The sequence below is a fragment of the Venturia canescens genome, chromosome 1 (genome assembly GCF_019457755.1).
Source record: "Venturia canescens isolate UGA chromosome 1, ASM1945775v1, whole genome shotgun sequence".
NCBI lineage: Eukaryota > Metazoa > Arthropoda > Insecta > Hymenoptera > Ichneumonidae > Venturia > Venturia canescens.
This window is the reverse complement of record NC_057421.1, coordinates 29,985,832-30,012,393: the sequence shown is the minus strand read 5'-3', so window position 1 is coordinate 30,012,393 and position 26,562 is coordinate 29,985,832. Positions and strand designations below refer to the sequence as shown.

General features: G+C 36.2%; 1 protein-coding gene across 2 annotated transcripts in view; it reads right to left on the bottom strand.

The window, feature by feature from the left end:
* Nucleotides 1–14,546: 14,546 nt before the first annotated feature.
* LOC122409073 (zinc finger protein 808-like) overlaps nucleotides 14,547–26,562 on the bottom strand; it is a 16,769-nt gene continuing 4,753 nt past the window's right edge. The window contains exon 3 of one of the 2 annotated variants that reach the window (XR_006260593.1): nucleotides 14,547–17,134. Coding sequence is in view for 1 of the 2 variants with exons in the window: in XM_043416316.1 (XP_043272251.1) it covers nucleotides 22,294–26,337 (4,044 nt within the window). In the remaining variant the exon portion in view is untranslated. Of the gene's footprint in view, nucleotides 17,135–21,630; nucleotides 26,389–26,562 lie in introns of those variants that run through there. The other variant, XM_043416316.1, reaches the window with a different exon arrangement.

The window sequence follows — 26,562 nt, the reverse complement described above, 5'->3', positions numbered from 1 at the left end:
ACTATTGTGAAAATCTGTTGATATTCCCATGTAGGGTTTTACAAAGGGCCCAAGATCGGCCCAGTACCGGCAGCCACCACTCCGATCTTGGCGCGGCAATGGCAGCCAAGACTGGCGGGATGATGGCTCAAGCACGGATGATAACTTCGGCCCGTTACCGATTGCCGTTCTTGGCCCAAGATCGTCAGCCAATTGCTGATACATTATAATGGCGCATCAATGGCAATAAACTGGGAGCTTTCGATTAAACACTTTTGCAAGAAAACGAAAAACATGACAAAATTTATTTTTTTTTCACTGTGTATTGGATTTTTTAATGTTTGTGATCTCAGACCCTTACCGTTCCGAGATTCTGAAATCAATTATATCGAAGAAAAATGTGTACACATGTGGGATTCGATCTACCTACCTACCTAACACGCTCTAACTTAACGGACGCACGCTACCTACTAGACCAATTCGTCATTGTACCAACTGTGTCATAAAATTCTTGATATGTTGCAAAGGATGTTTCGAGTGATGTATATGGTGATTTCGAATTGTTTGAGTGACCTACTTTGAGTTTTGTTACATAAAAAATTGTAATACTAAATTTTGACGATTTACAATAGAATAAAAAATCTATCTTACACTAAATTTATTGATATAGCAATGGAAGTTTTGATAAATTTCTTTACATCAATGAGTTTTAATGAATTTCTCTCAGTGATAAAAGCTTGGATCATATTTTTTGTAAAAATATCTAGATCAAATTTCTTTTCCGGCAACAATTTTGATGAACACTATTTCTAAGTGATGACTGTGTTGGTCAAATTTGTTTACCGCAACAGTATTCATGAAAATTTCTTACTTGCAGCGATGAAAGTTATGGTTTCATTTTTGGTGTAACGCAGGAAAGTTTTGAAAACATATTCTTTCAGCGATGAAAATTTTGATGAAATTTCAATATTTTATATAATCATAAAAATTTTTATCTCATAGCGGAGAAAGTTATGCCTAAATTTTTGAGTAGCAAGAAAGTTTCCAAATTTTGGTTACTGTAGAGAAAATGTTTCCAAAATTTTCCTGCTACACAAAAAATTAAAACATATAACTTTCACCGCTGCAAGACAAATGTTTATAAATATTGTTGCGGCAAGCAAATTTAACCAGAACTCTCATCGCTTGAAAAGGAAGTTCATCAAAGTTGTTGCCGGAAAAGAAATTTGATCTAAATTTTTGTACAAAGAAAGAAATATAATCCAAACTTTCATCACTGGGAGAAATTCATTAAAACTCATTGGTGCGAAATGGGCCCTCTGATATTGCACTTCTATTGACAAATTTAGTAATACAATAGTATACAGTCATCGGCCCAAAAATGGTCCAAAACTGGTAAAATTCGCTTGGCCAATGATTGGTTACCATTCATGTGCCAAGTATTGCATTTTTACCGGGAAATATATAGTAAAAAATATTCAAGGTTTTCGGTCATCAGCCGATAATGGCCCAAGACTGATAAAGTTCGTTCGGCCGATCATTGGCTACCATTCAAGGGCCGACTGTCGGTTGCATATTGGCAAAAATATTCTTTTTTTTTATACGGCAGCCAATAAACGCCCAAGGACGGGGCCAAGCTTGGCAAAATATACTCGACAAGCCATGCGTGGGCCAAGCATTGGCCCTATTGTCAAGCTTGGCGTTTCCTACATGGGTTCTGATGGTTCAAAACATTAGAATCTCGAACGTTACCATGAAGTAATTAAAGTTAATTATACGGGAAGCGGTAAGGGACTGAGAAGATCTTTTGGTAAGTTAATGTTTGAAAGATACGAGTTGCCGAAGGTTCAACAGTAAACTGCATGATCGCGCACTCATTTGCCTAATTAATAACGTTGTGCCCGTTGGCCAAAGGTTGAATGAATAGGAAGTTTAGTAACTGGGTCAGACCTGCTTCACGGCCGAGAACGACCGTAGCCCTAGGTTCTGTGTTCCCTTGCTCTTACTTGACTCTTATTGAATTATCGAACACATGCTTGTACCAACACTATGAAATTTCGGGATCTTTATAGACGTTCCTCTTTAGGAAGCTGTTTTATATTCATTTTTTCTGTAAGCTGTTTGGTATGATGGAGATCATTCCAATCGCGAATGACGTGTGGATTGCAAGGTCCTTATTGTCGCTCACATTGAAATCACTGGTGTACATTTTCTATTCAAATAACACTGAGCACTTCAACTACTAACCTATTCGTTTCTTACAACAGCATCACATCGAAACATATCCAACGGACTAACATATCTAACATTCTTAGTACTGAAAATAACTAGAAAAAATCATTGGCGTTCCTAAAAATATTCTCGGGAGGTACTATTTTAAATTATGGTAACCTGCAGTGGCCGCAAATGTCATGTGAATCAAAGGTTTTATTGATACGATTTCACAAATGTAAATTTACCAGGCGTGACCGTATACGCGATTTCACGCATGTTCGGACTAGAGGTATTGGGATTTTAGTTTCCGTGAATTGATGCTGCCTAAATTAGAAATTTAGTATAAATTTTTAAGAACTATAGCTACATGTCACATGGAAAGAAAAGTCGAGGAACTCTTCAGTATGAATTTTGAGGCGACAAAGTTTATATAAATTCGTTTCTAGATATGCTTCACAGAATTTTCGCTCATAAAAAGAAATTGCGCCATCTAAACGTCAACCGAATCAAAACTTTTCGCACAGATTGACCCAGTTTCTCGAACTGCCCTCTGTATACGTATCTTTTCCACATCCATATGCCCATTCACTAAAGAGTGGATAAAGTCAAGAGTGAAAAGGGTGAATCTTTTAAGCCGTCGTAGACTAAGTACGGGAACGAATGCAAGAGTGGAAAGGAAAGAAAGTCGCAGTAGCTGCTATTTCGGGTGAACGTTTTTTCCCGGATTCTGATTCGTTTATTTTTACTAGTTTTCTGTAGCATTCGATTTCTGGTTTTAATTGTATTAACGATTAGGTTATATAACATTAACTATATCAAAGTCGTTAACACATTGTAACTCGTTTCACCTAGTCATCCATGCTAAAATAAACCCAGGCTTATCCAATTATATATATTGAGAGACAGAGAGAGGATCGAGTATTGGTGATACCATTCGGATAAGTTGGTCTGGTATATGCATGTGTTCAATATAGGTATGTATTGTATACGGATAATGAACCGAGATCACCCGATGTAATTCAATGTCAAGGTGAACTCGGTAAAATAGTGATTACATTCCTGGAAATCGTAGCCCGATCGAAATGAAATTCATCAATCCCTGATTCCCGAGAGCGACATCACTGGAAGAAAAGATACGTCTATGAATATTGACCGTGCGAGAATATTGATACCGCACCAAATGAATTCTGAATTTCATCCACGCCCTTTCTGACCAATCGGATTGTTCTCCCTATACAGTCGGTTATCAGCTTTTGTGAATTCGTAATCGAGGCAGTCGTTAATCTTACGGGGATTAAAATGGACGTAATCGGCTTTCATGAAGCCAAGCGCTAAAATTGGCGAGAGTGCGCAGTTTTGACTGGAGGGGTTGGTTCGTAGAAGAGACGATCCGTTATCGAGCAATTTGATGGTTTCTATTTTTTAATCTTTGCGGATGGCGGCGCTGCTCTTTTTACAAGTCTTTTCGTGCCGACATTTGTTTGTATCAACATATTATTCGAATTAGATTATCTTTTATATTTCCATTATTTTATCAAATATGATAAAACAGTAAGTACTATCGTGATACGTAATACGTAAATAAGTATCGTTTAACTACTATTAATACATGTGAAAAACATTTGGGCATGAGGTCAAAAAAAAAATATTCGTATCATCAACGGTGGTTTTCCCTTTTCTCGAATTTTTTCCACCACCAAAAAAGGGAATAATGATGTGTATTTCATAAGGATTTCTTTGCGGCTGAGTTTTTGTCCCTGCTACCGTGACAGTTTCATGGTCTGGACAGATCGTTGGAACGCTCATTCGTTTCATCCTCGGTCCAATGGTGCACAAGATGTGTATATATGAAAAGGTGCGGAACGAAGAGAAAAAGGAAAGATAAAAAAGAAATCTTTTTCTGAGTTAGTGGACTTTGGTGTACGGTCCATGTGATCTTCGTTATACCACAAAAGTTCGACCATACACACGTACGAATGTTAGCCCTGTGGGCGTGTATATATGCCTAATCCAGTTTCCCAAACTAATGGCTCAGGGTTAATGCTCTTGGGGCTACGAATCCTGCTCCCCGAGGCCGACATCACGTGTTCAAACTTTCATCGATCCGACAAAACGACTATTAGTTTCATTCGCCCACACTTCCCATTCCCCTCTGGGGATATAATATAGTTATGGCGTTTTTCTTAAGCAGGATCTATGGCTCATTGAACATTTGAGAGATATCAACTGTAGTCAATAATTTGTATCATCAATAATGAATTCTTTTTGCGCAATAAGCTAGACCTTGAATCGTATAATTATATAATGGTGACTGCGAGAAAGCATCGAAAATTTTTTTTTTCTATGGGGTGGCATGAAAGATACCTGAAATGATTGCCGCAAAACATGCAACAATGATGTTTGGTTGTTGATTTTAAATAAAAATTGTTAAACAGCTTATACCAGCCTCACAGAAAAGTAATAAAAAAAAATTATTCATCGGTACATGAATGAATGCGTAAAAAACCGAAAGATAAATAGAAATATACAAAGATCGAAATAACCACCTCTAAAAATTGAGTAATATTTAACTCATTTTTTAACAGAATTTTTCTTCCATAAATACGTTTGGATATTTATTGATCGAGTGCAACACGATTTTTATTACAAAACAAAACAATATAACACTTACAAAAATTACACATACTACTCAAATTTCTACATCTTATTAGCGAAGCTCAGATAATAGTATCAATACTATTGTTACACGTGTTATGTCATTTAGCTACTTTTTCTCCAAAATAAAATAAACAATCCAAGTTGTAAATATTTCAATTTTATTGAAAATTTATTCGAAGTTTGAAAAAACGATGCAAACTCACAGCTAGATAAGGATCAAGTTAATCTCCCTAAGAACAAGGAATTAATGAAATAACAAATTACTGAAATTGCGTCGGCTCTTGATAGTCTTCAACAAAATCTCATGCATATCCTTCGCTTTCGCCTCTCTTCTCTTTTCTTCGTTCGTCTATCGTTATATTATATAAAAGCTCCTCACTGACGCCTCGTTTTCCCGACCCTTTTCCAGAAGGCCGTTTGTTCAGCCTATGCATAATCCGCATGCTACTCTGAGGTACTAAATCCCTTTAAGTATGAAGGAGTGGAAAGCCCCGCACCTTATACGCCAGGTGAGGATAAATTTCAACACGTGCTTCGGGAGCTTTCCGTAGCGCGAACAGCAACGCGAACGCTTCTCATTCAAGAAAGACCCGCTCGCCATTGCCATGAGAACTCTTGAAATATGACTGTACCACTTTTTATTCTGCGATGGATGAGCAGCTTCCAAAAAAAGATAACTATTATTTTTATTTTCAGAAAGCCAGAGAAAGAAATATTTTTTTCTTATACTGAAAATTAATTATCCTTTAGAGTAATTTTTCTCCTGAGCCGTGGATATTGCTCGTATTTTTAATACAATTTCAGTCATTCAAAATTCCTTAATATTTGGATAGGAAATTATAACAAAAATAAAAAATAACTATAAGAGGCAGTTGACAACAATTGGAAGGATGACATCATACCCTCAAGCGGTTGCTTTCGGTCAGTAATAGACTCGATCTCGCTGAGGTGTAATAGCGAAAAAAAATCGATAAGAAACAGGAAAGGAAGAGGTGGTACTGGAGGAGAGTAGAACCAGAAAAATTTTGGAATGTTTCGTTGTGGCAACATTTTTGCGTAGAGAAATTCGGGAGATTAATTTCTCTTGCTCAAGCCATGAGAAAGTGGTAAGCGTTTACATCTTTGGAATACTTTGTCTGCATGAATGCCAGCCAGGCATATTAGTAAAGCTCCATGTAGATACATAAGTCATTGTCACATTATAGTCAAGTTTCGTCTCGGCTCTCAGAGATACCAGTTTGACGTTGAAAACAATTTTAACATTATTTTTTGCAATCCGTATTCTAAAGATTAATCGTAAAGTATGAATTGCCATTTAAATGGAATAAATAGTATGTTTTTCAATGATGTACGACTCATATTAACATCAGTTTCGCTCCACAGTTTCTACTGCACTCTTTCATAGAGAGAAGTTAATTATGGAAGATCGAGAATGTTTGTTCAACTATTTCATCAGCTAAGGTCGTTACTTAGTATTAAATTCGTTATAATGAGCAAACGTGGAGTGGATTGGATTACAGATTCGATTACATAGCAAACTGACGGACAACAACGTACAATTATAAATTTTGGTGAATGGTATATATACTTCGGGTCATTTACGACCTCATGTTAAATAGCCACCGTAAAGTATTGGCAAAAAATGTTGTAAAAAAAACTCAAAGAACGTGATTTTTCATATTTTTTCTCATCACGTTCCATACGGTAAAACAATAAGTTATTCGATAAACTTTTCGTTTTGTTCAACTATGAATAAGTATTAAGCAGCAGCAAAACTTTTTTAATTTTAACAACTAGTTGTGATATGTCACAGACAACATAGGAGTTCTCGTCATAAATCTGCCTAGAAAAAAAACCAAAGGTTTGTTGAGCAAAACCGATCATTTTCATTTTTTACCTACACTTTCTCCGCTCAAAGTCGAAGTTCAAAGAGAAAAAGGGATTTTATTGAGACTTGGAGAGCAACACGAAAGGAAAACTCTTGCGAAAAGTCGTATATTCTCTCTTTGCCACAGAAAAGAAGCGCGTCCCACACCTCTTACGGTGGAGAAAGGAAAAGCTTAAGCATGAAAAATACGTGGTTCGGGGGTTCGAAGCCAATACCTTCGATAACGTGAGAACGATTTATCACGATAGAAGAGACGTTATATATCCGTTGTTCAGCTGCATCGTGTAGCATTTATAAATCGTACTTTCTTTTCCCAAAGTTCAAGCATAAAATGTGCGCAGTATACGCCTTCCAAACCAACCCGGTATTTCAACGAGCTTCTGAATAGTACCTAGGATAACGGTGACCACACCACAGTATATAGATTGCATGAATGCATAATATTTACAGTGATCCATGACATTGCAAGTTTAGCATTTTATATGCGTATTTCTGGTCAACAGAAATATTTATAAACACGCGATTCATACAGAATGAAAAAGAAAAATTGGAGGCATAAAATAAAAGCCAAATGGAAATATACTTGGAGAGAAGTCTGTAAAGATGAAAAGAATATGAAGCATATGGAACACATGAAAACTCAAAGCACTAGAAGTTTTCCGGGGTCAAGCACGTTAGCAAACTTCACGAGCAGCCACAAGCTTCAAAAAATGTCGTTGTTTTTCGTGCAAAAATTCTATTCGCGTTCTTTTTACAAAGCTCAAGAGTTCTCGTAACAAAATAACTGCGCTAGTATTAAACATTTTTAAATAAAATATGAATTTCATGTTTTTCATAAATGCATATACTTTTTATTTATGTAGGGAAAACTGAGGTCAAAGAGAAGTTGGTTATGGTGAACTCGTGGGAGATGTAATTGTCGATTTTTTTGTTAGAGTGTGTTCCGAAGCTTGTTGATATTCTTGTGATTTCAGCCCATAAAAGAAGCTGAATTGTTATCTGGTCAATAAAATGGCTCATGAGAGTTGGTGGGGTTTTCCCCCTCATCAAGGGATTAGCCCATTTGTTTCTGGGTCATTCTCGAAAAAGTTTCGAAAATCGATATTTTCCGCGAACACCACGATGATGTGATAAACCAAAAGGTATAGGTTTTCCGCAACTGTTACCCTATCACAAAACATTGAAACCTTCAATACTTGTCTCATTCAAAGAGTACAAAAAAAATAAATAACAGAGTAGGTAATGGAACACAGAACACAAAGTCATGTTTATGTGTCTTCGAAGAGAAAGGATTCATTAGTGGAACAACCTTACAGGATATGGCAACAACGTGAGTGAGGAATGGAGAGCAAAAAGAGGACTATGAAATAGGAGAATCTAACGAAGATTGTAGATGGTACTTGGCTCCAAGAAATTCTAAGATCGCACGTAAACTTTGAGCGGCGTTGTTTCTTATAGAGAATTCGTTTATCTTTGGTAACCCGACATCCTTGTTGAAGTTGAATAAGCTATATAGTATGGGGGAGAGAAGATAATACTCCACCAAGTCCTTCTCTTTGCTCCGCTTCTTTTCCTTGTGGCGCTTTCTCTTCATATCCATTCAGTAGGATTTTCGTACAGTGAGAACAAATAGTCGTCATACCGTTGATAATAATACGGTAAAAAACGTTGAAACGGGTTCTTGCACACGATACTTGCATCGTGTGTTATAGGCTTTTCGCTGCTTTGTATCATTACTCATCAAATTATTTCAATTTCACCGTGATTTCTACACAATTTCATATCGTTGACCCACTTCTTCTTGTCTCCTTTTGTTCCTCTGAAGAAATTCATTGTATACCATGAGGATTGGTGATGTCAATTTATAAAGCTATATTTTTTTGACCATTAGTAAAGATTATCAAGAAATTTCGCGAATCAACAACCAAATCGTTAATTGGTTGGATAAAAATGAAATCAAAAGATTTATTTATGGCGAGAAAAATTCACATTGTTTTACTTGCGATACAATGAGCAACGTTACTTTTATTCAGTTTGTAGTTATAGAGAGAAAAAAGATCGAATCACACATGAATATCAGAAATATAGCGAATGGTTAACGCAGAGTTTAAATGAGTTTCGAACGAGTTTCCAAGCAAGAGAAAGAAAAAAACGTAACGGGAACGGGTATGTACGAAATATAGTTGGATTTTAACAAAAACAAAAAGAACGTTTGAGACACAAAGGGGAAAAAACTTCCACGGCTAGACGATATTAGAAAGCATAAATTCAACCCAGCATATGTTTAACCCGCTCTCACACACATATAGCAAACTGAAATGGCAAACTGAAATATATAAAAATATTTGAATGAGTCCTACATGTTAACAGAAACGTATGCCATCGTTTTATATACGCATGAAAAGAACGAGCTCATACACATGGTATGACCGTTCAGGTGTTTGTTACATATGTACATTCACATTTAATATTCTAGACATTTCATTAGTTTTCGGGACACTCGTATAGTGAGAATCTCTTCATTTTGTAGCGTATGCAAGTAAATATATAAATGGAGTATTATTCACGTGAGCTCCAGCCGTTCCTTATCCTTTCTTTCTTTTCTTAAAAAATACATTTCGATATATCGAAATGTGAAACCTCTATTCGTTGCTATGATTTTGTTTATTCGTTGCTATGACGAAATTATTGCCAAGCATCATTAGTTGCCGCCGAATACAAGTGAGATGTCATAATTAAAGCGGGCGTGTAGCGCCCGAGTTGTTGCTAGTACATCAAGATTTTTTTCTTTTTGTATATCTGGGATCATTTATTCGTATTCTTGAAAAATTTAAATCCACTACACATATCGATGTTAGAGTAGATTGTCCAACCGATTTTCGGTCAGATGTACCATTGGATTACAAAGATAAATAACCATGTTTTTGCTTAAGGAGTTTCGGTACAGGCAATACAATGTTGCCATGCTAAACCATGCTAAAAACATAAAAAATTTCAAAAAGTTTAAAATTTTATAAAATTTGGTGAACATATTCTTTAGTGCCAAATTTGGCAATACAAATTTTTTAAGATTTTTCTTCTACACAGTTATCGAGTAATTGATCACTAAAGTTCACGTGTATAAGCATAGCGTTTTCATATATATAGGTATACATTCCGGGCATAAGAAATCTGCTTTAATGCGTAACTCGATAACTAAGTAGAAGAAAATTTTGAAAAAAATTGTGTTTTTGCACTTGATGTTGAACAACATTATCACCAAGTTTTATCAATTTCTTAATATTTAGACTTTTGTACCGAAACTCCTTAAATTATCTTTATTATCCCTCCTTACTCTCTTTCCATGCAACAAATACCTAATTAACTTTCCTTGGAAATTATGTGTAGCGATTCTTTTTCCGGAATCAATGACCACTGAGTTTTCGGAGTTAAGAAATAGCCTGGACTAATTTTTGCATAACTTCTACACACAACACTGAGAATATTATTATTATATAATAAAAAAGAAAAGCTGCCAAATGACGGATTGAAGCCTGGAGACTAGGGAACGAAGTAGCACCCATGCAAGAACGGTTACTGTTTCAAGAGGCCGTAGAAATTTCTGGTTAAGAAAAATTAAAAACTTGGAGGCCAGATGATAATAAATGAGAAGTACATTTATGTTATGATGAGTCGCTGCCAAAGAGTCTTTATTACTGGAGCGATGTAACTTAACTAACAATCATCGTTCGAATGATCCAATGAAGAAGTATAGCCGTTTGAGCCGAAGGGTAACCAGGAATTGAATTGAGTCGAGAATTACCAAGACGTGGTCAGAGTGTGCCGAAAAGAAAGATACGATTAAAATCACTTAGAAAAATAAATAGTTTTTGCACACAGAAAAAAAATATGATGCCCTGTCCTTCTTCGATCAGGTCGATCTTTAGTTTCAAATCTCGAGAATCGTCAAAGATGATCGACTCCGACGAATTGTTCAACACATTAGCTGAGACAGAACGAAAGCCAATTTATTGAAAAAATTCCTTGAAGCGAAAGAGAGCAAACGTTGTTCATGTTGGCACGCTCACGATTTCCTCATTTTTTTCTTCCTGTGAGTGCCGTCAACAATTCCTTTTCTCATTGATGTCTTATTTGTCTTCCTTTTTTGTAAGATGTAACAAAGTAAACTCTAGTCTTTCTCTATGGACCCATGGACCCCCTTTTTGCCCGCGACTGGCACAATTCTCGTAGCTTGGGACACATCGACACACAGCCTCTCATACATATATTCTTTGCACTTACATTTCTCATGACACCGTGTATCAGAATGGTTAGCAGAATGCATCCGTTGACCTCATCATTGTTGGATCTTTATCTCCTGCTACCACTCCTGCTATTTGGAGTTTTTACGAATCGGATGCCATCATCTTTTTTTAGGAGTCTTCGTGGTGACCATACTGTGATATAATTTTTCTTACGCGGATAATATTTTGGATAATTATGCAGATTGGTTACTTTTCTGAATATCAATGCAAAAAATTTTTTAGCATGAGTGCTTCAATTAATCAACATTAATGAAATTTCATTGGGGGGGGGGGGGGGGGAGGAAGGGGGTTGACATTTCCCATTCAATTATAAGTTATGAGGTTTTGAAGTTGTTAGAAAGACGTGATGAAATAGGGTATATTCGAATAACTAGAAGCTCGCACATCAGGACAGGTGGACACACACACACACACCCACACACATGCCTGGTTCGGGCTGTACTTCCGGAAGCTGATAACCGGACAACCGAACACACATCGAAAGTGTTCCGAACCCACCCAATGATTTCGCACACCTCCCGCTGCGTACGCGTGTGTGTGTATGTGTGCCCACCTGGTTTTATGTGAGCTTCTAAATATTTGAATATAACGTATTTCATCACATTTTCCCGACAACTTCAAAACCCCATAACTTAGGGTTTTTATGGGGAATGTCTGCCTCCCTCGACGGAATATCACGTATCGTAGTTTAATAAACAACTTCATGAAGAAAAAAAATGTTCCATCGTTTTTCAGAAAAGTAACAAACCTGCATAAATACAATATGTATAATGTATGTGGGATTCCTGTTTATGAATTGATTTGCCACTAATAACGTAAATTTCAGCCCGAGTATTGAAAAAAAATGAAAAATGACGTATGATCTTTCTAATTTTTTTTTATTTAGGCCACAACTTCTCGGTCGTGCTGGTCATTTGCTGCTCAGCCAATACAAGTAGATAGAAAAAATGCAGCTACTGCACCGAATCGAACGAAAAGTCAACAAGAAAAGTATCGAATCGTACAGATATATAAGCCTGCTTGGATAGAAAAAAAAGCAGATAGAAGATACCAAAGTATTGACGATAAAGAATGGTATACATGTAGAGAGTACTGTTATTGAAACATTGGCTTCCTTGGCAAAAAGGCCAGAAAAAGATTTTCGTTTGTTTGTTTCACGAAGCCTTTCCGCGAGATGATGTCGTTCCCGTCGTCACAAATGAAATGAATAAAAAAAACCTTCATTTTTCGATCAAGTAGAACACAATGATATATAGAAAAATGCGAGGAAAAACTTACAATACGGAAAACTTTTATTCTTTTGTTTACACTTTTGATGTTGGAAAAAAGTGAACAAGTCAATTTTACGAGGCCATAATTCATGATTTGGAAGTATTGTTATATTTCAATAGAAAAAAATGGAGGCTAGTAATTTCTTAAACTTGAACAGTCACAATCGTCGTGGTGATGATTTTGTGGCGAAACGAATAGAATAATACGCAACTGCAAAACGTGGTTATTAACACACAAGTATCCCTTTATGAAAATGTACCTCTATGAAAAGTTTTGATAAGTTTTTTGAATGTACCATAAACTGGGATGTTTGTTTACAGGAACGATTGATGATATTGTTTTTTTTTTTGAAAAACTATGCCAATAAAGTTCCCGAAAAAATAGAACTACTTCGAGCAACTTTGCAATACATTAGCAGTACATTCGACACCCATGATTTTCATGAAAGCGATCGATTCAGACAATTTCGTAAGTGAGTCATAAATGTACAGGTAGATAGATTTATTTTTCTGGTTCGACGCCGAAAAAGAGTTTTGACACTTGAAAAGCATATTTACTCGACAATAATATATCTTGTGCATCTATCGAGTTGCTGGCATAATCGTATCAAATAGGAAAAACATAAAATGGAGAAAATGCGAGCGAACATGAAAAAAATAAAATAAGTCGATGAGATCAGTCGATTCTATCTAGGCCGAATGTTCATAGTTTTCGTATGTATGGCTAGCTACAAACTCAAGGAATCTTTGAGGAAGGTTGAAAGGAAAGAATTTGTAGATTCCTTGGAATCGTGTGGGAGGTCAGCCTGAATCAGTCGGGACTGGTGGTTTGTACGCGATTGCTTCGATCAGGTTTACTCGAGTATCGAGTTGAGTTGCTCTCGAAAGCCTTACCTATGATACTACACACTTCACGCGGAAGGGGCAAAAACTAAGCTTTCGTCCTAGAGACTCTGAAAGAGATAGAAGAGAAGTAGATCGTCCAGGATTTCGAGATCACCGGATTCTCTTGACTACTCCTTTTCGGATTTCTTTTTTTTTTCAATCCTTCTCAGAAACCTTCTCTTCTCATCCGCATCTCTCTTTTTGATTCTTCCACCACTGCCGGCTACGTTACCACGACCCAGATACCTCAAGAACCGTTTCAGATCCATTTCTTCTTATACCGTCCGCCCACAAAAAGAAAAAAACTCCTTTGCTAGCCCGACCTTTCGTCGCTCCATATCCGATCTTGTATTTCATCGTTGTATGTATTAGCATTCATTCTAACTGTATACTCTCGAATAATATTGATATTGCTCCCAATGACTTTCACGACTGTTGATCGAATTTTTATTCACCACTTCACATACTTCGTTGAAACGCATAAGACATTTCTGAGTTCCTTATTCAAAATAACGTTCTTATTCAAAACAATAACAACGGAAACAAATCAATCAAGCGTCCTTGAAAATCGTTTTTCATGAACATTCCAGTAATGGTATTCCAATCGTGGCATAATGTTAAGGGTCAAAGTCATATATAAACTTCGATGTCATTTTTTCTACTTTTTAAGTGGCTCTTTCAAAATCAGGCAGCTCTCTGAACACGAAATCAAATAACGATTCCCTTGATTCCCGGAATAGTATCAAACTTTAACAAAGAACCATCGGATGTTAGTCACATTCAGGTGAAGTCTCGATTTCCGATGGTCAAACAGATAGAGAATTCTTGTATTGTTTGTTTGTAAATATATATTGTGTTTGAGTAAACAGACTTTGCCCTTAGGAGGTTACCAGGCAGGATATTGGCTGACAAGGACATACCGTGTTTGTAATGGAGATCCCGAAGCTATACAATATAGTTTGATCCTTCGATTTTCTATCGTATGAACACCCAGTTAGATGGTATCCACATTCTCAACTTCATCCTGTGTACATTTTCAAACGACAAAACTCAACGAAATTTCAGACATCTCAACTATTATGTAACTCCAAGACCAAGAAGGATATGAATTTATTTTATCACTTTTTGGAATTTAAATGAAATGAGAATGTAAAATGTTCTACATTAACTTACCTTGTCGTTCTCTTCAGAATTATAAAGAATTTTTTTTTTTTTGAAATTCTGATCAGAATCAAGGAGTTTCATTAAGGTGAAATCAAATTTGCAAAGTTATAGTTTAGCAAGGATTTTGAAAGGCACAAACAAATATATGTATCAATTAAGAGAAACCTTCACCCAACGATAATAAAAAATGATGTTTTTTCTTTTATTTCCTTGTAGAATACAAACGTTTCAAATTTTGTAATACAAAAAATTCCAAATCATCAATATTCGAGTGAACACTCAGGTGTATACAATTCGAGTGTTTTCATAATATAATTAAATATAATATATGATATAAGGGAAAATTGAATGAGGAAGTAGTTTATTTTATGACAACAGACTATATTCTGGGTACAATCTTAGTTATTTACCGATTTCTCAGAAACACAACTTTTCAACTTGGCCTCGATTTTTTCGCATTTTTTCACAAATTCTGCTGTAAATCGGGTCTTCCAGATCCCATTGGAATGAAAATGGGCTCAATCAAAAAATGTTGACAAATTTCGCGAAAAATTATTAACTTCCTATTTTTTGCGCTCGATCAATCTGCAGCACCCCAGATCGGAACAGTATCAACTGTTGTGTTTTGGTGCCTCATTTTTTAAATATCAATAATTATTATTAAAAAAAAAAATTAAGCCAACGTTACTTCATGAAAAAAATTTAAAAACACGGCCACGCAAAATGATTACTACATTCGGAGGAATTGAAATTGTCTCACTATTAATTTTTATTTTAGTAAAGATAACGCTTTACCAAGATCCTGCTATGACAGTGGGGGTCATTTTTTTCAGTCATCGTACAATTGTTCACAATACTCGAAATCTTTCAATACAAATTGATGATGGGAACGAAACGACCTGAACCTTGATACGTATCGGTTCGAACTTTCTAATATTAAAGGGGCTTGGATAAAAGCAATGTAAGAGCGCGGGATTAGTCAGAGAATTGCTAAAACAAATTTATTCAAATTAAAAAGGTTTTCTGTACAAGACTTTTGCTTTGCTCTTGGCATATTTCAATATTTATATGATAGAAATGGAAAAAAATGTTGACAATTCAAAAGGGATTAATTAACAGAAATTAATTTTAAATAAAGCTACATACAAAAACAAACTTTCCTGTTTGCAAGTATGAGAAAAAATAGTAAAATTGAAGTTGGAAAACTTCTCTGGAAAGGACTCTCGAGCTTCAGGATCGAAACGTCACTAAACCTCTCCAACACGCTAGGAGTCTACGAGGTTAGGTAATTTACTGACTACGGGCTTGGAAATTGGAGCGTCGTCGTAACGCTCGATACCCAGTGCATCAATGCATCGGAAAAAAGTAAATTTAAGAAAATAGGATTAGCGGCTTGATATTCACGATCGAAAAGAGACGACGCTTTAGGCTCGATCGGTCGCGAACGTTTATGTTTCAATATGCACTCAATGAAGTATCGTTTACCCGATCCTTGAATAATATTTGTAGTTTCGTGATCGTGAATCGAGAAAATCACATTTTCACGACGAAATCAACAGAGACACGACTGCTGCAACCCTACAAACTGGATGAACGAAGTTCTAACTGAACTTTCAAAATTAGCACGAATCGTTAACGTCTGAGATATAATGCTGGCAGATATTTAGTTTTATCGTGCTGAAACGAAAAAAATCAATGTTGTTGCTTCATACAGTATCGAGATCTCATGTATGTGATCCGATAAATATGTAACAAAAAGAGCACAATAGTCAATAATTTTCAACATATGTTATGTACGGCTTTAGTAGTCACACCTTCGAATTGTGACGTAATAGTCATTGGGGGTATAATCCACCCCACTCACTTTGGAAAAAAACTTAATAAACTGTAAAAAAAAAAAATAAAATTGATCTCAGATTATATGCCATTATTTGCAATTTTATAATTTAGTAAGTAATTTTGGAAAAAAACCCCTGATTTCAAAATAACTTTTTTTACCTATTGTAGCAGAATATTGAAAAAAAAAATTTTAATGTGCTTCGAAACTTTTTTTTTACACTTTAGGCACCCCAGATTTTTACAAGACCTTAGTTCCACGGCTTTCAAAACTGAACTAACGGGCCCTTCGATAAAAGGCTGGAGTGAAATTCACCCCATATGACCATTAAGGGTTAAATTCTTGAACACTTTTGAGGTGAACATTCTTGAAACGGATGTGACTTGAAGCTCGATAAAACGAAAAAACGAGATAGAATATAGAAATACGGTGTTTTCTATTCTTTTCGTCTCTATTTTGTGCGTTCCTTCGTAGCCCCTCCACTCTTCTTTATCAAGCATTTTATATAATATGTTAACTTGTGTGCGCCTATGTACTGCCAAATCTAGCCGAGCGAAAAAGCGTCGTATAGTAAATATAGTATCCTTATCTATATTCCACTGCTTAATACTTGCTTCGGTCCAAGCGTTCTGTGTACATGTTTATACGTCGGTAGTACGAGTATGTGCGCCTGCGTGTTCCATAGTCGAAAAGTAGCAGTATGTATTCACACTGGAATTGCCAGCTGAATTTCAAAGGCAAAACCTAAATCGCCTAGAGAGTATTGAGAAATTATTATTTGATTTTATAAATACGAGGAAAGGGTTGTCATTATTTACCTTTAATTATTTATATGTGCTCATGTACAAGATTTTCAGTTAGACAGAATATCATCGTCGTCTAGTTTTCTGATTCTTATTTCGGAGGCGTAGGTGGAAAACTCTCAGAGTGTCACCTGTTTTAGAACCATTTATTGAGCAATTTCGGATAAGTTTTAAATTTTTTTTTGGTGTTTCCGCATCAGTCATGTATTCATAAATGAGAATTGATGTACAATAATTTAAAATCATGAATGATTTTGTTTATTCACATAGACAAACCTTAACAAATCGTAATGGTTCTAGATATAAGATAAAATTCATTATCTCCGGGTGTTTTCGAAGTACGTTTTTCCTTATGTGGGAATAGCTCAAAATTTTGTACTCGGGGGTTTTTGGGATCGCCGATTACGATTCCGCCCTCAAAATTTCGAAATTCAAGATGGCTGATCCAATATGGTGGACTAAAAATGCAAAAATCGTTTCATGACAGTGAAATTTGGTACCCGGGGGTTTTCAGGGTCGCTGATTACAACCTTCAATCAAAATTCGAAAATTCAAGATGGCGGATCCAATATGGCGTACCCAAAATGCAAAAACCGTTCGATGAAAGCAAAAATTGATACTCAGGGGTTTTTCGGGTTGCTCATTACAAATCTGCACTCATAAGATCGGAATTCAACATGCAAAAATCGTTTCATCCCTTTGTGACCTCTTTTTTTGTGAACTTAGTGTTTCGTAACCATTTTTTAAGCAGTTTCGACCGAAATTTTGAACTTTTTATGGTGTTTCAGCATCAGTCATGTATTCAAGAATAAGAATTGGTCGCCACTCGGGGGTCAATTCAAGAATAAGAATTGACGATCTTCTGCACAAAGTTCCACACTCAGTCAAAACCAGAGACACGAACGAGGACGTGGCGGTTGTTGTTTCCATTTTTTTGTTTTTTCTTGTTCTTTTTATATTCGTTTTCATTTTGTTTCTTTTCTTTCATCATATTGGCACCGTTTTGTGAATTTTTATCCGCCATATTGAATCCGACATTTTGAATTTTGAAATTTTAAGGGTGGAATCGTAATCAGCGACCCCGAAAACCCCCGAGTGCCAAATATCATGCGGTTTGAATGAACTTTCGAATTTTTGGCCGCCATATTGGATCCGCCATTCTGAATTTAAAAATTTCGAGGGTGGAGTCGTAATCAGTAACCCCGAAAACCCCCGTGTACGAAATATCATGCGGTTTGAATGAATTTTCACAGTTTTGGCCGCCATATTGGATTCGCTATTTTGAATTTTGAAATTTTACGGATGGAATCGTAATCAGCGACCCCGAAAACCCCCGAGTACTAAATTTCAAGTCGATTGGGCTAAAATAAAAATGCGTGACACAAAGGGTTAACTATAATCCTTGTCGGTTTAGGCTTCTGAAGTGGAAAAAATATATGCTTGCGAAAGTAGATCAGACCATCGTACAACTGTAATTATTGTGGCAATCTATATTCCTCTCAACCAATTGATAACGAAATATAATTGAATACATTCACGAGAATTTATTAAAGCACACACCAAAAGTATCGCAGATTCTTAAAGAAGATTACGATAAAATTTCAATGATTTTGAGTAGAAATTTCAACGTGAATTGTGCATCAGATATGGTTCTCCCTTTGATTAAGTTTCTCAACACAAAATTGAATGAAAAAATTTGTAGCAGTCGAACTGAATCGACAACGTAATTCAGAGTTTTTCAACGATACATCGACAGAATTCAGACCAAATAGTTTTTTTTCCTATTTCAGTTACCACAAACCATTCGTATCAATCGTTGAAATAGAAAATATGGAGTCGGAATAATAAAATGTTAAAAATTCTTTGAAACTCTGTACCAGTTTTATTATGAATTATTATGATTAAACCTGTAATCATCCCACTCCTGATATTGCATTAGTCTCATTCTCTCGCTGCTTAGATTCGCGGAAGTTTCACTTCTACTGCGTGTGAACTGCATAAGTCCTTTCTTTTATTAAGGGAATTACATTGGATTCATCTTTCATCGTACGCTGCTTACAAATTTGAGTCTTTGAATGAACAACTGTAGTGGATATTGACTAATAATTTAGTTTTGAAGATAACATTCAAAGAGCATTACCCGAAAGTATTAATTGCTGCAATCAATCAAATTAAACAGTCAAATTGACAGATTTTTAGATTTATGAATTGGACAAGTCCAGCACGGCCGACTTCTAATATCACTCACGTACGGAGTAACACCACGGGCTTGGTCACACACCTTTTAATACCATCGGGAAGACTTTACGATGTCGTAACGGCCAAGATGTCGCAAGTATAGTACAATCTCGGAGAAAATCCATGTCGAGTGCAGCAATATCTGTACGATAAAAGTTGTTTTTCCCCAGGTACAATGGCATTTCAAGATTTGGCGAAATGGTGTTACCGCTGCAATGAGTTTGAGTAGCTAATTCTATTGGTCAATCTAACCAGCGGATTACAATTAAGAATGGACTCTCGATAGTCTCTTCATGGATTTCCTTTTTGATATAGATTTAATGAAAAATATAGATCATCTTTCCCATAATCTATAACAATAATTAGCATGTAATTACAAATTTCGTGTGCTAATTACCAAAAATACTACATACATGCATTGCTCGAACATACGCTATGAATCTATATCAACCCATATTACATGTATCACCTCATGAACCGAATAATTTTAACCTGTTATGGTCACCCGGAGTCCACTGGACCCAAGGCCAACTCTTCATGGCCATTTTATGCTAGGATAGACTTTCCCGAATCGAACTTGCTACGCCATTTGTTGTTATTCGAACCCAATACATTAAGTTTGAGCACTTTTAAAAAATCTGCATGCTGCTAGTTGATTGAAAAATCTCAATTTATGCGGACATATTTTCGTATGGGGTAGTAAGCCCCGTGTGACCGTGCAGAGGCCAAAATTTTAAAAAATCAGATATCAAATTCAATTTTTTTTAAACCAAAGTCTATTCAGCAACGTAAGTATTAATACATAAACTAAATTTTTTTGACTGTAAATAATATTCATAATTTACAAGCCTTACCATCTTCGCACGGGAACGATAGCGAGTCGTCTCATAGAAAAGAATAAAGAGGATCAGTAAGATGTGAACTTTGCGGATGAGTGACATACAGAAAAGCCAAAGTACAGTGCCCTTTGGGCAAACATCCTATGTGTGACGGGCATCGCATATATTTGTGCGTCCATTGCGGAGGCCATGATGAAAATCATTTTTTTTTTATGTTCACATCATTTTCCATCGAAAATATATGATTTGTGGTACACAAATAAATAATGGTCCAAATACCATTTTTACCATTATTTGTTCATTTAAACGTTCTACTTCCATTTTCCGACATCGACCAGAAGTCTCGAGTTCAATTTTCGAATAAATATACTTTTTTCACGGTCCATGAAAGCTCTATTTTTTTTTTAAGTATAATATTTCAAGAGTGAAACGGCGCTTGATTTTTGTACTATAAGTCTTTTTGACTTATTCAATTTTTAGCAAATCTTGTTGTAAAAAAAGTCAGATTTCGTGAATTTTTTTTCATGTTGTTTTTTGACAACATTGAAATCGTAAATAGAAGACAATAACGATTGGATTATTTAGAAAACATGTTAAATTGAAGTTTGACGACCGATGATTTAAGGAAGTTGAGGCTGTACAGTCATTTTTTTACCCAAAAGTGATGACCTGTACCTTTCAAAAGTTAGGCCAGTTTACAGTTTGGCAATGTTGCATACACTTTAAAGAAAATTTGGGGAAAAAAAGACGAAAAACTGGTGAAAGCTCAGTCGAAAACACGAACGATGACGATCCTAGCCTCAAAAAACTGCACGGGAAACAGATTATTATTAATATAATCTCAGTAAATCTCCTAATAAATCTGAAAAAAATTGACATTATTTAGCAAGCGTTGCTCATGTTGCCCAAAATATTTCATATTTTTAGCATCATTTTTAACGGAGATATCACTGAATGTGTCTTGACTTCCATAAGATTACATGTTATTTGGCCCAAATTGTTATTGATTTTTCTCAGCAACGACGCTCCTAAACTGTCTGAAAATTTAACTGATTTTTTTTTACACTTCACTTTATAAGATGCAATCGGTTTAAAAGCGGTGACATCATTTTCATTCTAATGCCTCAACTTCCTTAAGTCAACAACTTAAAAAGAACGTAGACGAGAACAGTTTTTGGAAGGGGAGTTCGCTGGACCCCGTGTGACCGATGAGTTATTATTTTGAGGTGTGACCGTAACGGGTTTAAATATTCCTTAGCAAACAATAAATCGTTGTAACCCGAAGAAGGAACAAGCTGATTCATTTTTTCGTACGAGAGGAAATTGATTCTATGATTTATTATTCCTATTTCGGGAAGCATTAGATCCACTTGAGGCTCATCGTATTTCGAAACGTCCATAAACAGGTTGGTTTGAACTCGCATGGAAAAATAACGGAAAAATAACTTAGATACGAAAAAATTTTGAACTTCCGTTGACTTTTATACACCACAGGCGATGATTTACGAGGTTATATTAGTTTTCAAAACATAGCTCGGCAATATTCAGTGTTTTATCTTCTGTCATACTTATTTATTTATCGATCCGCTTCAGAGTACATACCTTTTGGCTACAGAAATCATGCAATATTTTAGTTCCTAATGGATTTCGTATTCTACCGTACAAATGTAAAATACTACTAAGTTTGTGAGTCGAAGAGTAAATAATGAAAACTTCACTTTGAAAATGAACCATTTAATGAAACATAATAATCCGTATTAAAAGACTAATCTTTCAACTACTTTTGTTTGACAAAGAGAAGTAGCATCACCTTTTAACGCGAATACAGGTAAAACAATGGATAACAATTCAAACCGTGAAGCCACTTTGATAGTGTCACATAATCGATGTGTTTCATTTAGATTCGCACTCGGGGTTTACAGAACTTAATTACCATTTCGTCAAACACTAATTACGCCAATTCTTTCAGTCAGAGAACACAACTCTTGATGAAGCCATTGATTGAAACATCGCACAAATCAAATCGATCATATAACAACCTCTATATCCCGTTAATTTCTTCCATGCTCGCGTATTCCATAAATCATTCTTTTATTTTGTTTCACAATGATTAAAATTTTATCACACTATGAGAAAAAATATTCAAAAGTTCTGTTACCAGAAACTCCAAATCAATTTCAGTTAAATTCGAATCCATACTCTAAATTGACAGTTCAGTCGTTAGGTTCTTGTTTAATTTTTTTCAGCACGCCTTTACATGCATTGGCTGAAGATTCATTCCGTTTCATGGCACTTCTATTTTTCGAAGTATCCATCGTTTTGGTGAAGGAACGTGTACTCCTTTTTAAACTATTGCTATTACACGCATCAGAATTAATAGAACTTTCGATCTTATTTTGTACGCAGGATGTTTGTTCACCTGTTACATGCATTATCATGTTTGCCCCACTTATGGCAATTGGTATTGACACAGTTTGAATGATAATGTTTGATTGCTGTTGTTCAACGTTTACTCCAAGTGCTTGTGGGCCGGAAACCATTGATAAATCATCAACGAATAATGAGCTGTGCCTCGCAGAATCCTGAACCGTTGATGGCATAGGAGCCGGACTATTCAAATTACTGACATCGGTGCATTCGATGTTCGGAAACGATCCGCTGTGCACCCAGTTATTATGAAGTTGTAACATTTGCGAGGTTGGAAAAACAAAATCACAAGGTTCGCATCTTAATGGACTGCCGCCAGAGCTGCAATCACGAAGTCTAGTTTCCGACTTTGACGGATCTTCACTAAATGTGCTATAATCTTTACGTGATAAAGATTCTTTTGGGAGGGGAATTAAATGACCAATAGTCGCTGAATTCATAATATCCATGCCGGTTATCTCAGTCAAAACAACCAACAAATTTTTTTCCGTAGCTTCCGCTGCAATTTTATGAATATTGGTTCTGTGAGACTCTAGTAAACATTTAGTGTTGAATATAGAACTACAAACTTCGCACTGAAACAATGATTGACGAATAAAATATTTATTTGTAGATTGGACAACGGATGTTTCAGCCTTTTTTTCCGGCACGCTAACTGACGAAGGGGTGAGTGAATTCACTCCCGTAACGCACATCGGGATTTGATCCGACAAAGTTTCACCTTCCACGTTTGTTACAGACGATTTACTGGTGGGGCAGTTTTTTACATCGTTTGCCAAAAGCTTAGAATCAAGGATGTCGAGTGCAGCGGATTCGTCATTGGGATTTAATTGTACGAATTGATTTTCAAGAATCGAGCATTTTCCTGCACAACTGGAACCGTTGTAACACGGCATCATACTATTAGACTGCGATGAACAGATGGAGATCTGCGAGTTAGATGCTTTGTCAAAACGTGGTGATACAGCTTCAAGAGTTCGAGTCTTCCCATCATGGAAATGAGCATTGTGTGATTTCAACGCGGTTGGGTTACCGACTGATTCATGGCACACTTCACATTGGTAAACATTTTTAATCTTTCGACAACGATGAATCAGTACGTGTTCCTGACAGGCTTTCATCGACTTAAATCTTCTGGCGCAGATTTCACATTTGTAACGACCTTCGTTCGCGTAACGGGCATTGTGCTTTGCAAGTCCATCGGCTCCAAGACAATCGATACCACATATACGGCAGTGCCATTTTTTCTCCGTACTTAGTATGTTACTACTGCAAATCATTTGTCCACGCTCAATTCCAATTTCCTCGGTAATATCGATTACAATTTGTTTTTCGACGTCGTTCTCACTTAATAATTCTGCTGTCTCACATTCATGCTGTTTCGAATTCACCAACTTTTTTTTCGTTGAGTTACGATTCGATTGGTGCGCAGCCTGCGTACTCATCGCGACATTAGAAATTTGTTTACAGACTGGTAAAGATTTCAGCTCCGTAACTTGGAATTTGTTTAAGAAGTTTATATGTGACTCCAGAAATGTTTCCGGTAATTGTATCGCATCAGTCATGTGACAGTGCTTCATGTGTGATACCCATATTGCTGGTGTGAGGAAATATTCGTCACACCTTCGACACTTGATACTGTCATGGATAGCGGTGGAGTGATTTAACGATAAATGATCAAGCAGCGAAGTTGATGTGCCACATCTTCTTCCACATCGTGGACATACGAATTTTCCATTCATTTCGTATTCCATTTGATGAGCAGTCAAGAAATCAAGATTTGGGAAGCTCACCTCACAAATAGCACACATGTGATATCTAACAACTCCCAATGTAGACAACGTCGCGGAGCAATCACCAATCTTCTCGTTATTTTGCTTCCTCATTAGATTTATACCATGAATATTTTTCCCGTGGACATGTTTACCGTGTGATTTTAAATGCAACTTGAATGCAAAAGCTTCTTTACAAATCGGACACTTGTGCTGGTATACTTCTCGTATATCGGCAGGATAATGACACATTTTGTAGTGACGATGAGCATTGTATTGACCTTGAAGTGACTGACTGCAAATACCACAAACGATCGTTTCTTCCGTTTTGAAATAGTTGATGTGCTCAATGAAAAGTTTTCGGCTAACAAACTGAAGATTACAAATTAGGCACTTTCGATCATTATCATCATGTTCCAAGCGTTTATCATAATTACATCTGCTTTCAATCGTTGGTTTGCTCGTCATTTTGATAGGATATTTTTCACCGTGTACATGCGCTATGTGTATGCGACGATAGATTTTCTTGGCGAAGCCTTGATCGCAAATTATACAGTAACAGCTATAATAATAAGCGGTATGAAAGGTGTGAGCATCACGTGTATGGGTTTTCAATAAACTTTTTCCATTGAATGAAGCGCCACATATATGACAACGATATCGCTTCGTTCTGGCGTAGAAACGAATGTGATTTAAAAGTGCTATTCGTGTTGAAAATTGGGCGCAACAAACGCGGCAAAAAACTTCATTGAAGTCAATTGTCTCTTGGCCGATCCTACGTTTTGAGTTAACTTGCAGAGTCATTGGGTCCGATGAATCAGCGATCACTTGACTGCAGTCTCGATTATGAATTTCGAGACAAGTTTTCAACCAGAAAGTTTTGCCGCAGTTATTACAAACTTCAGTCTTTTCTGATGGCCGACACTTATAAGCCACAGTTAAAGGCTTCAGTGCCGATATATAAGTGCGCATGGAATGCTGGAAAAAATGTTCTTCAAGCGTTGCAGGCACATGCATATTTTTGCCACACACACACGTCTCGTTCTCATCACAGCCTATTGAATGTTCATCGCGAAAGTGACGGCGCATCCAACTTTCGGTTGGTAGCCTTTTATCACATATCGTTGATTCTACAAATGTGTGAGCACCGGTGATATGATTTTTTTTCAATTCCTCTGAAGGAAAAATCACGTTACAGAGTTTGCAGACAAATACAGGTATTGTATTTAGACTCAGTTTTTGCACTAATACGTAACACGGTTTGCAAGCGTACTGTGTCCTGAGGTCGGCATCGCTCTTATTCAGTATACGATTCTTATTTTTCAGTTCTAGCGAGTTAGTATGACGTTTATGACGAATTGTTATTTCTTGAGCTCCTACCTCTTTTTTAACAATTGCCATTTCACTTTCCATACAACCATAGTTTTCGAAACTCACATTGCTACCAATCTGATTAAACTTTTCACTTGTTACTTTTTCCAAGCTTCGAACAGAATTTTCTATAATCTCTCCCCACTCAGTTTTGTCCCACGTTATTTTCCCATTGCTAATTGACAAAATATTCGTAGCATGCCAGTTTTGTTTATGATTGTGACATAAATGAGCGTGCAGGAAAGCTTTGTGCATAAAAACCTGACCGCATACGTGGCACTTATGAGGGTATCCGGGAATAGAGACGCCCGTATGGGTGTGCTCGAAATGAATTCCCAATTGTTCTCTGTCCGTAAATTCTGTGTCGCATTCAATGCAGCTATAATTAGCACGCCGGAATCGTTTTTTGTGATTTCGAAATGAAAGCTGGTTTAGAAAATCCAGACGACACACTCTACACTGAAATTTATTCAGTTTTGGAAATTTTTTAAGACTCTTTAAACGTTTTAGTGGCTTCTTCAAGGTATTATATTGTTGGAATCCTTTGCTATTGGTCTTATTGATAAGATTCTGAATTTCGCTGTTAATCGATTCATTTTTTGAACGAGTACTCCGATTGACCACTTTATTTTTAACCTTCTTTGTCACAGCTCTTTTTGACGCAGATTTACTTTTTTTTCTAGTCATGTCCTCGAATTTTTCTTTTTTCTTCCACAGTTCCTTGAATTGTCTTCGTTACTGAAAAGAAATATATCCTTATATATAAAAATGTATGGTAAAGATACGATGAACATTTTGAAAATTTTCTGTAAACTTCAGTAATTTCAGATTATCAAAACTGGCCACTCTATGTAATAATATTTCCAAGAATGATACAATGCATTCGCAACCATACAGGTCGTAATATCAATC